Below are 12,168 nucleotides of genomic sequence, written 5' to 3' on the forward strand. Positions count from 1 at the left end.
GCTTTATTGAGTTTGCTCGTATCGCAAGGGAGGTTGCAACTGAATTGAGTTTGCACCTTTGCCTGTGAAGTTGCCGCTGTATTGAGTTTGCACGTATCGCCAGGGAGGTTGCCACTGTATTGAGATTGATCGTATCGCTAAGGAAGTTACCGCTGTATTGAGTTTGCATCTTTGTCTAGGACGTACACGCTGAATTGATTGTGCACGTATCACTAGGGAGGTTTCCGTTGTAGTGAGTTTGCAAGTATCGCTAGGGAGGTTGCCGCTGTCTTGAGTTTGGACTTATCGCTAGGGAGGTTGCCGCTGTATTGAGTTTGCACCTTTGTCTAGGAGGCTGCCGCTGTCTTGAGTTTGTACGTATCGCTAGGGAGGTTGCTACTGTATTGAGTTTGTACGTATCGCTAGGGAGGTTGCCGCTGTATTGAGTTTGTACGTATCACTAGGGAGGTTGCCGCTGTATTGAGTTTGTACGTATAGCTAGGGAGGTTGCCGCTGTATTGAGTGTGCACGTATAGCTAGGGAGGTTGCCGCTGTATTGAGTTTGTACGTATCGCTAGGGAGGTTGCCGCTTTTTTGCGTTTGTACGTATCGCTAGGGAGGTTGCCGCTGTATTGAGCTTGCGCGTATCGCTAGGGAGGTTGCCGCTGTATTGAGTTTTCTCCTATGGTTAGGGAGGTTACCGCTGTATTGAGTTTGCACCTTTGTCTAGAAGTACCCGCTGTATTGAGTTTGCACCTTTGTCTACAAGTACCCGCTGAATCGAGTTTGAACCTTTGTCTAGAAGTACCCGCTGTATTGAGTTTGCTCCTTTATCTAGAAGTACCCGCTGAATCGAGTTTGCACCTTTGTCTAGAAGTACCCGCTGTATTGAGTTTGCACCTTTGTCTAGAAGTACCCGCTGAATCGAGTTTGCACCTTTCTCTTGAAGTACCCGCTGAATCGAGTTTGCACCTTTGTCTAGAAGTACCCGCTGAATCGAGTTTGAACCTTTGTCTAGAAGTACCCGCTGAATCGAGTTTGCACCTTTTTCTAGAAGTACCTGCTGAATCGAGTTTGCACCTTTGTCTAGAAGTACCCGCTGAATCGAGTTTGCACCTTTGTCTAGAAGTACCCGCTGAATCGAGTTTGCACCTTTGTCTAGAAGTACCCGCTGAATCGAGTTTGCACCTTTGTCTAGAAGTACCCGCTGAATCGAGTTTGCACGTATCGCTAGGGAGGTAAACTCTGAATTGAGTTTGCTTTTGCAGATGGCAGGCGAGCAACTACTCTCAGTTTTGGGGCCTCACGCTGGAAGAGGGGCGAAGATATCGGCTGGGAACCAACAAACCGGATGAGCTCGTCATGAAGATGTCGAACCTTGAGGTGAGATGGTTTGGGACAAGTAAAACAATGGATATACTTATGTAGTACACTAAAATCATTGCACAAGTGATCTAATGTCCTACTGATATGATTATGAACACGAAGTGCGTTTAAAATTGTGTTTTTGTTCTATGAAAAACGCATAAACATGTGAATAATTGCAGTTAATGTTTTTGTGTTAACTTTTTGATATATTAAAGTGACATTAAAATTAATGTATTGTCATTCTGTTGGAATGTAAAATCAAATGATTGAACATGTTAATACTTTTTAACGACTTAAACCGTCTACAAGTCTTGCCTCCTTTTGACCTTTTTCCGAAAAAGAAAGACCAAAAAGTAATCCGCTATGTACATGCATTAGCAATGTAAATGCTTGTAGGCATGTAAAGCGCAAGTTTATCCGACTTCGCGATTGCCTTTCTATAATATCATTTAACTGTTGGATATATACAAAATTAACAAGAATAGTCAATTTACCCCAAATGGTAACGTCGGGTTCTAATGGATACAAAATGCAGGTACTGAACGAGGAAAGTCTGCCTCGCGAGTTCGACTCCCGGAAGAAGTGGCCTGGTTGGGTACACGGGATCCGTGACCAAGGAAACTGTGCAGCATCGTGGGCATTCTCTACAACCGGTCAGGAAACAACAGAAATACAAGCTTTACTTCTTGCTCACATGTGGTCGTATTCTGAAAAAGTCAATATTGGCGTATATTTAACAAGAAAGCTATACTTGTTTTAGTTATTAATGATGATTATACGATTAATATAAAGACATATATTGGAATAATAATATCTTTGCTTTAACAGAGGATTCGAACCCGGGACCTTTTATGGTTGAATAAAGCTGGTAACAATTGGGCCATTCAGGCTTTAGCAGTCGCAGCGTATTTTAAATGTACCTTAAAGGGACTGTCAACCACGAATGACGAAAAAAGAAAAGTTCTAAAATACCGTATTTTTTTACAATCATTAGTTTATATTGATTAAAATATCACGACTGGTATATTACATTACTTGAACAAAGTTCATATTTTCAGTATATTCGGAAATAAAATTTTGCGATGTGAAATCGAAATTACATCGCGTAAATAGGTGACATAACGATATACACACGATGAATAACGCAAGTAGATTGATCATTTTATATACAAAATATATAAAATTAACTACGCATGCACAATTTGCATTCATGGGTTTACCACGTGACGATGATGATCAATCTACTGGCGTTATTTATAGTTAACTGGTAGTTACCTGGTAGACATACCCAGTAAAATTTATTACCGAATATACTGAAAATATGAAATCTTAACAACTTTTTCCAAGTAATGCAATATACTAGTCGTGATATTTTAATCAATATAAACTAATAATTGTAAAAAAATACGGTATTTTACAACTTTTCTTTTCTTCGTCGTCGTGGTTGACAGTCCCTTTAAGTAATGCATGCATTTTCCAGAATTTACAAAAGCGTTACAATTTTAGTATTGTGTATATTCCGAATAATTATTATCTTTATTATAGACGAATATATTTGTGTGATATTTCGCACGTTCTTCTTTTGAATCTATGAGAATGGAAACAGTTCATATCCTACCTGCAAATAAGAACTTCTTACATGTTTGCTATTTTTATTAGTATTGATATTCCCATTTAAAGAGTAGAGAACAGTTCGGTATGACCGAACATGTCAGGTTAGGTGGGTAACAGAATGCTATGACACTTTTTCACAATATTGCATTGGTGCTTTTCTTCATCAAACATTTAACTCCATAGTCAATTGTGCGTATTTTGGTATATATTCATACAATTTTGTTTTCATATGATCAAACACCATCAATAAAATTGTATAAATCATTGAACCGCCTTAGCACTGGCAGCTGACAGATTGTCTATCGAGTCGCGGGGCGCCATGCTGTTGAACCTGTCCCCCCAGAACCTGCTCTCGTGTAGTCTTAACAACCAGGAAGGGTGTCTAGGCGGCAGCTTGGATAGGGCCTGGTGGTTCCTTAGACATCGAGGGTAACTTTATTACTGAGCGATTACATTTTTGTATTTTCTTTCTTTATGTATAGTACCCGTAAAGACCTTTTTTTCAAATCGGGAAAATAATCAAATGCCCAATTGCCGTCCGAAAAAAAAACACAAAGGGAATTAAAGTTGCGTAAATTTCTTTTTAAAAAAGCGCATTATCTTCATGTTAACATATCTACGAAAGCCTATTAGTACCACTGAAACTGTTCATAAAACAGTTGGAAATCGTTTTAACGTGAAAAAGGCGTTTCTACGCAAATAAACACCAATAACGCAAACAAACGCATTTTATAGAGGGTATTTGTTAGATTCGGTGGATTATCGATTTTAATTCACTCGTGATCATAGACCACGAGTGAAAATAAATATTTTCTATGATCACGAGTGAATTAAAATAGATATTCCACCGAATCAAACAAATGTTCTTTTTATTTTATGCTTTTTTTTTACAGTTTATAGAGTCTATACATTTTTTAAGAGTTTAACTAAAGAATTTCGCTGGGATAATGACGTCATTTCTTCAAAAAATGACGTCATTTCACAGTAAACAGTGAAAATAATCGATAATTTTCACTGATAATTTTCACTGTTTGAAATTCACTGATATTTCTCTACAAACCACCGGAAAGCATAAAATAAAACGCTAATAAACGCGTAATAACGCTATAAACCACAGAATTTCCTCCTGTGTAAAAAATCGAACTAACGTTAAAAAGGGTTATTAATCCAAATTTTAAGGCGTGCAAACCCGAATAAAGGCGTTAAAACGCTTAAAATGGCGTATTAACGCTACAAAAGGCGTAATTACGCTAAAAAAGGCATTATAACGCTTAAAAGGCGTACTAAAAATTGGGCAAAAAGGAGAATAGGTTAATGCATAAAAGGAGAAACATTTAGTGTTAAAAAGCCAATTGGCGTACAAAATGGAACGTTTGCATTTTAAGAGTTCAAGTATGATGCTTTTTTTTCACTTTTTTGAGGTTGGGATTGTGGTTTGTTATATAGTTTTTAAGTTGTGTATGTAAATTAGTACGGCCTGTATTTACCAGGGTGACGACGGAGGCATGCTACCCCTACACCAGTGGTGCAACCGGAAATACCGGCACATGTCTTGCACGGGACCTGCAGCGGGATCGCTTGTGCCCGGCCGGGCGACAGAGCCGTGAAAAGCTTATTTATCAGGCTACGCCCCCATACAGAATCTCATCCTCGGTAACCGCCGCGTGTCATAAATCGTAATTTCGTCCTTATATTGGATACAGGAACTATCAATTTATTTTAACGATTGACTTCTCCCATACTGACATTCTAAACTATACAGACTATTAACGAACAGCTCTTGAATGATTTATGCTATCTATAGTACTGGTATTTAGCGACATATACCGGGGTAATCAACTCTCAGCAATGAAGCAATATAAAAAATACATTTGCGAAATACCGTCTTTCCACCAAAGTAACCACTAAATCAATTTGCATGATCATAGATCAAATTATCCTCAAGTTATTGCTTGGGAACGAATTTCCTGTTACGATCCTTTGCTACCTTTACCATTGACATGTTTACCTCAAAGTATATGTATACACTCTTAGATTATCGGGGGTCAACGCATTCTCTGTACATCACGAAGAGACACATTACTTGCTTGACCTTGATCTTCGACCTGGTGAACATGACAACTAAATGCGTCGTTTCATGTCCGCCCATGTAACAAATATACAAATTGCACGATCGCATGTGAAAAAGTTTGGTTTTTCTTTTTAAAACTGACAACACAAATTTCCGGTTACATGACCATGTGACCTTTACATTATATCCGATGAAATGAAGAAATGGATTTATCCTCTTCCCTTTCTTTGCAATAACCACTATACAAATTGTCATATGAGTCGCGTTCTGAGAAAACTGGGCATAATGCATGTGTGAAAAGTGTCGTCCCAGATTAGCCTGTGCAGTCCGCACAGGCTAAGCAGGGACGATACTTTCCGCCTAAACTGGATTTTTGCTACGAAGAGACTTCATTTAAACGAAAAATGTTATAAAAGCGGAAAGTGTCGTCAATGATAATCCTGTGTGGACTGAACAGGCTAATCTGGCACAATGCATGGCTGTACATGAAGCTAAAAGAACAAAACTTCTACACACCGATAAACAGACCGACCAACAGACAAATGCCAAGCCATATAGCCCTACTTCTTCGACGGGGCGTTGGAATTATAAGAAGGTTAAAGTAATGACTTCCTGATAGGAATGCAATTATTATCATTATTATTTCACCTTGCTTCGTTTTCTATAAATGTTTAGTGTTTAGTTATAAAGTGGTTTATTCCGCTACTGTATGAACTGAGATGAGTATAGGAATAGTTCGAAATACTGTTGTTAAAACTCTGTTCACATGTTCCGTTTTTTATTAAGAAATAAAAACCAAAGTTATTATAATTTATTTTATCATTATTTAAACTGGGTCAACATAAAATTATTTTTTTTTAAATAATAAAACAGCCTATGACAGTATTTTGATATATTTATTTTCAGGAAAAGGATATTATGTCGGAAATACAAATGAATGGACCAGTACAAGGTACACATCTTTTTGTTTGAAGGTCTCAACAATTATATGGTGAACATTAAATACCACATATATAGCACGTGAATCGCTACATAGGCATAAATAGTATAAAACAAGTCCTATTCGGAGCGTTGGCTGTCCCTAATACAAGTTATCGATGGCTTAATTTTGTCATTTTAATTCTCCAACGCAAAGCGGACGTGGCTTATAGAAAGGCCCAGCGTCCGTAAGTCCGTCCGTCTCTCAGTCTGTCCTTAACATGTTCGTGTCCGCTTCTTATCTCCTACATCTTTTTCAGCCTTTTCATTAAACGTTCCACAAAAATGAAGGGAATTTAGGCAATGAATAGAGGCCATGAGTGATTCATGTCGGCTCAGGGTTAAGGTCATTCTTCATGTCAAACGTTTAAGGCTCGTTTTCGTGCAAGCTCAATTTCTCTTTAAACATTTGAAACATGTTCATGAAACTAGGCAAAATATGTTAAAGTCATTAACACGATGTGTGGAACCAGTGATCATTCACATCGGCTCAATATCAAGGTTATACTTCAAGGTCATAAGTTTGAGCCGCTATTTTCGTGTCCGGTCCAAAGCTCCTATACTCGATAAAGGATTTTCATGTAACGTGGTTAAACATGGAGAAGACAAAAGTCACTCAGGCATTATTCAGTTACGCTTGCTCAAAGTCAAGTTCGCAATTTAATCTCTACAATTTGAGTTTTGAGTCATGTTCGTGTCCCCATTATGATCTTCTTTACCCCTTGAAGTATTTTCATCAAATTGGTACAATAATTGGGTATTGAGACGATGTGCAGGAGGAACGAGTAGCCGGCTCAACACTTGAAGTTCATACGTTTAGCATTATTTCTTTCGTATCGTCTTTGAATATCCCAAAACAATTGTGGAATTCCCATACAAGACTAATCTGATTTAGTAAAAGGAAGGAAAAGTCATGAGCCGATATCACAGGGCCCTAAGTCAAGGCTACAGCTTCAAGTTGAAAGAATCTTTGCGGGATATAGCCGTTATTTACACTGAATTGCTTTGACTACATGCACTCATACACTGTCCTGTTCATGTAAACAGCTATGATTGTGTCTTGCCACAGCGACGTTCCGTGCTCAGGACGACTTCTTCATGTACCGCTCTGGGGTTTACAAGTACTCGCGCACGGGCTCGGTCTCCGCCTCCCGTGAGGACGATAGAAGGCTGTACCATTCCGTCCGGATCACCGGGTGTGTTCTCTTGTCAGAGTTTGTTTTTTGTCGACATATTGATATCTTCTGTAACCTTTCTTTCATCTAGTTGACGCCTACATGCAGATGTTTTTAAACAATTTTGGTACAACTCAATTAATAATAGCAGCTCATTAATGACCTACAAATTATTTAAATGCACGTTGGAATTCGAGCCTTATCTGTAGTATTTGCCAAAGAAATTGCATGCGAATTTGCCGCTCACATGTACGAATTTCGTCCAATAAATAAGCCATTGAAACAGGTAGACATAACAATATAGAAAGACGTCAGCGCTTGTACACAAAATGTAATGTCAGAGATATTGAAGACGAGGACTTCATTATGATATGCCCAGCCTTCATTCACTGTGAAGAGTGTATCAAAGCATCGATGTACTACTATAAAAAAAACAAGTATGTTTAAATGTGTTGAAATAATGGGTACGTCAAACAAAAACAAATGAAAAACCTGAGAAAGTGTATATGTATAGCCTTAACACATGTCCCAACATATCTCACCCTGGACATAGTTGTTCAAATGTTAATTCATCTATTACTCTTCATCTGTAAGTGATTTGTTTGTTTTTTCTTACCAACTCCTCTTTTATAACGTTCTAATAACTGTATTTTGTTGATGGTTTTCATCCTCCGACATTTCTGTGAAATTAAACAATTCAATTCATTCTATTCATTGTCTGTATGTTAAGCGAGCGTGTCTCTAATAGTATAGATGCATAAAAATCAGCACAAATATTTGTACTTTCTAACATTTCAATTCAATTTATTTATCACGTACTTGTTTTTCTAACAAAACGCTGCATAACTCATTTTTACTTTTGTACTATGTTTATGGTTTCACCATCCAAATTTTATGTACAATTTAATAATTAAATTATATATATATATATATATATATGTCGCGAAAAACGTTAGTATTGTAGTTGCATATTTTGTAATTTGCAAAGACGTGTTTGTAGAATTTATTATTTATATTAAATTTTTAAATCATTATTTAGTCGGACAAAACTCTTTATGACAGTTGCATACTTTGTTATTTGTGTAAAATCACAGAAAAATAATGTATTATTAAATATATATAAGTATAGGTAGATGTATGACTAACTATTTGTGAATGACAAAAAACTTTAAAGTTTACGTCAATAAAACATTCTGTCTGTCTGTCTGTTGTTGATCATAAATGACACGAAAGTGTTAATGTTACACGGTCATCATGCTCTTACGTTTTCAGGTGGGGCGAGGAAGTTATAGGTCAGCGACTCGTGAAATACTGGGTAAGCTGTGATCAAATGAATAAAATAGACAATATGGTGGGGAATGTATTAGTAGAAAATACTTTCATATTTGCATACATATTTTGCCAAAAATATTATTCAGATAGCGAGCGTTATCATGGTCTCAGTAAAGTCGTTTTTCAGATATTAACATAATTTATATCATTTTCTTCAATTTCCTATCTTCATTATCGCACATAATTATTTATATTGAGTAAAGCAAAAGTATTGTTATTGTTAACCAGAAAAGAAATTACGTATAAACTTAATTAAACCGTAAATAAAACAAAGAACATAACATAACATTGAGGAATGAAGTCCCGAGATTTTACCTTTGTCTGCAGCTATGTGCAAACTCGTGGGGAACGGCCTGGGGCGAAGGTGGCTACTTCCGGATCGAGAGGGGGTCAAACGAGTGCGAGATCGAGTCCTTCGTGCTCGGTGTCTGGGGTAAGGTGGAAGCGGACATGGAGCTACGGGAACTGCTCAACTTATTCCGCGCAGAACGCGTACGCGTGAGCACTGAACAGGGCAGAAGTAGGGGCAGACGACACTTGAGACGTCATCGCAGGCGACGGAACAATCACAAAAAGCAGAAGTGAAAATCTGCATACGGCTTGGTTCAAGACAATACAAATGGCAATTCATGCCGTCATTACTAAACGAGAACTATCATACCTTAATTCCTGATTTATAATGTTGTCAGATGACAGAGTTACATAACATCATTTTCAACGAAACTGAAACATAAATCCAGTGTGTACCCAATATGATTCTAAATAAAGCATTATCTTCGTGGTCGGAAACTCAAGTAAGGGAAAGCTTTTTAACTAACCAAATAATGTATTCAAATGGTCGCATCCAGTTTACCCCCAATTAATGGCGAGAAAGCGATTTTAGTGTAATCACAAGCAATTAGAAGCAAAGAGTGCTGATTGAGCAAAAGTTTTTAGTAGTGAATATTTGTTATTGCAATGAAGCTTAGTAAAGGCCACAAAACAGTGATCAGTTGTGCAATGGAACAAAGGAGCAATTCATATAAAAATATTTTATTCCATTTTTCTTATAATCAGCGGCGAGCGCAATGCGTCAAAATGTGAAAATATTTAATAAACATTCTGCCTACCGCATTTAGCTTGTTAAATATGCCATTTTGTCTTATTAACTGTTTAATAAAAAATAAACAGTATATGTCGTATAATATGTGTAATTACAAAGTGACACACACAATTACAAAAAACTCTGCTTAAAAATACGGTTGTGGGGAACAATGGACCATGCGGTCGCAATAAAAATGTGCATACGGGTATGGCATTTGACGAATTTTATGTGCGGCAAATCTGACGAATATGTGATCAATTTGTTCAGGTTTAATCTCTGATCGCGTGTTTTCATTTAACTCGTTCTTTCAGAAATCTTCAAACAGTTAAACGCATTTTAACAAGCTTTTTACCATATTTTTTTATCAAATGTAACGTTCACACTTAATTGCAACTACCCTTTTAAGCAATTAATGTCATATTTTTTGTTCCTTATTCCACTTTTTTTCCTTGTCGCGTACATGTTACGGTAAGCACTTTTCCGATGTTACCTAAGTGGCCTTGATTGTGGAAGATTAAGGAGGTATAAAACCATTTTGATAATAGGAGAAAATATATTTGTTAGGCGTTATCCGACATAGTCATTATTTTGTAAAGGGATTACAATGGTCCATCCATTAAGCACTTCCTAAGATTTTCCCATGAATATCCCCTGGAACTCGTTTTCATTTTGGATTCCAGAAAAGCTCTTGGAATCTTGGAAAATATATTTCTGAAAACTGGAAAATGTTGATGAGCCGAAAAATGATAGAAAATACTGACTGTTTTATAGCTTATTATATTTTATTTAGTTATTAATGCATTACATACATACATGTATATATGCAACAAATGTAATATGTAACAAATAAATTAATAAATAGTGCATGCGTACATCTTTCTTTACATGTGCGACATGCATCAGGAATAATATACATCCCCTGGTACAATTAAAAATATTTCTGACACTAGCATAAAGGAATTGCATCAACAAACATATGTTGTACATAATTATACATGTATACGACTTGAACAAGACACAAGAAAGTTAAAGAAGGCCATTTGGAATGTCCAGAGCTATCAAATAGTCTATACCAAGACCATGATGAATACACACAGACCCTTATCATTTGGCTACAGTAATTTCTTTGCTCCATTAGATAATGATTAATTAACCCATTTATGCCTAGCTTCTAGAAAAAAGGCCTTGGCAAACAGCGTAGACCCAGATGAGACGCCGCATGATGCGGCATCTCATCAGGGTCTGCGCTGTTTGCTTAAAGGAATTTCTGTAAGAAATATTCTAAATATACATAGAAATAAATATACTAGACATCACTAATTTTGGAAATAAATTGATTCAATTTAGACGGATGGGAGAGTCCACTAGGCATAAATGGGTTAATACTGTAAATTTAAAGGTTTGCTTACGTGGATTAGGATAAAAAGTTAATTAATGTATTGGGACAAGAGGTCTAAATGCCTGAAGACGCTCACCAAAGAACTCAAGGAACTAGAATGTTCTAAGAAGGAATTAGCGTTCACAAGTTTTCAGAATAGACTTAAAAAGAAAACGTCCCCCAATACGTGGCAGACATGCTTTTGAAGACACTTCAATCATTTTTAAACCCATTCCATATATCATAACAACAAAAAAACTTATTCCAAACAATATTCATAAAATCATTAGTTGGTCAAAACATAACTTTCCAGAAGATTGGGCAATAAATGTGGTTTCCAGAGTGTTAAAAACCTTTTTATTAATTTGACCTACTGACCCAGTTTTCAACCCCACACGAGATTTCAATGGAACAAATCTTTTGACACTTTTTCATGAAGTTTGGTAAATTAATGTGGCCTAGAGTATGTTAACAAGCTTTTTTTTAATTTATGACAGTGATCTTGTTTTTACCCCAAGTGACCCAGTTTCAAACTTTGGCTGAGATATTATTGTCACAAATTTTGTAACCAAGTTTCACGAAAATTAGTCAATAAATGTGACCTTCATAGCGTTTATCACCACAACCAAGGATAAGCTAAATACAAAGCACAATGACTGCAATTATAGAAACATTTCTAGTTTAATGAATGTGCATATTTTATTCGCAATAATCATATCTGAGTAACAATTGACAAAATTAAATTTAACCATTGTAATTTATAATCCCATTTTATATAATGAATACAGCAGATATCCTTAATGTAAAAATAATAAATAAATCATCATTTTACATTGGTTTAACATCTGTAGATTAACATTGCAATCTGTAAAATAATTCTTAGTCCCAGAAGCACCTATCAATAACATATTTGCCAGTGGGCTTTTAAGTAAATTTCATTTCTACAACTGGGGTATGCCATTGTCCCAGCAGGCAAGAGGAAACTCTGGGTTTCCACTCTTTAACTTAGAACGACTTGAATAACCAGCCAATATTCAATTATATGAAGGCCTCACAACTAAGTGTCTTTGTAAGAAATTAAATAAACAAGAGGGCCTCAAAGGCCCAAAGTCTCTCACCTGAGATACAAATGAACTAACCTGTTATGTGCAGCCCAAGCTATAATTAGAACAAATGTTCTGACCAAGTT

At 36.4% G+C, this 12,168-nt stretch overlaps 1 protein-coding gene across 1 annotated transcript in view; it reads left to right on the forward strand.

Annotated features, from left to right (window-relative positions):
• The window catches only part of LOC127861666 (uncharacterized peptidase C1-like protein F26E4.3), a 42,695-nt gene extending 32,230 nt beyond the window's left edge, over positions 1 to 10,465 (forward strand). Inside the window, exons 4-11 of the mRNA XM_052400354.1 lie at positions 1,248 to 1,362; positions 1,883 to 2,000; positions 3,240 to 3,390; positions 4,452 to 4,614; positions 5,939 to 5,984; positions 7,080 to 7,206; positions 8,458 to 8,500; positions 8,845 to 10,465. Of these exons, the coding sequence (XP_052256314.1) occupies positions 1,248 to 1,362; positions 1,883 to 2,000; positions 3,240 to 3,390; positions 4,452 to 4,614; positions 5,939 to 5,984; positions 7,080 to 7,206; positions 8,458 to 8,500; positions 8,845 to 9,102 (1,021 nt within the window). The 3' untranslated portion in view covers positions 9,103 to 10,465. The remainder of the gene's footprint in view (positions 1 to 1,247; positions 1,363 to 1,882; positions 2,001 to 3,239; positions 3,391 to 4,451; positions 4,615 to 5,938; positions 5,985 to 7,079; positions 7,207 to 8,457; positions 8,501 to 8,844) is intronic.
• Positions 10,466 to 12,168: the final 1,703 nt, after the last annotated feature.

Source organism: Dreissena polymorpha, chromosome 16 (assembly GCF_020536995.1).
Source record: "Dreissena polymorpha isolate Duluth1 chromosome 16, UMN_Dpol_1.0, whole genome shotgun sequence".
Classification (NCBI taxonomy): Eukaryota; Metazoa; Mollusca; class Bivalvia; order Myida; family Dreissenidae; genus Dreissena; species Dreissena polymorpha.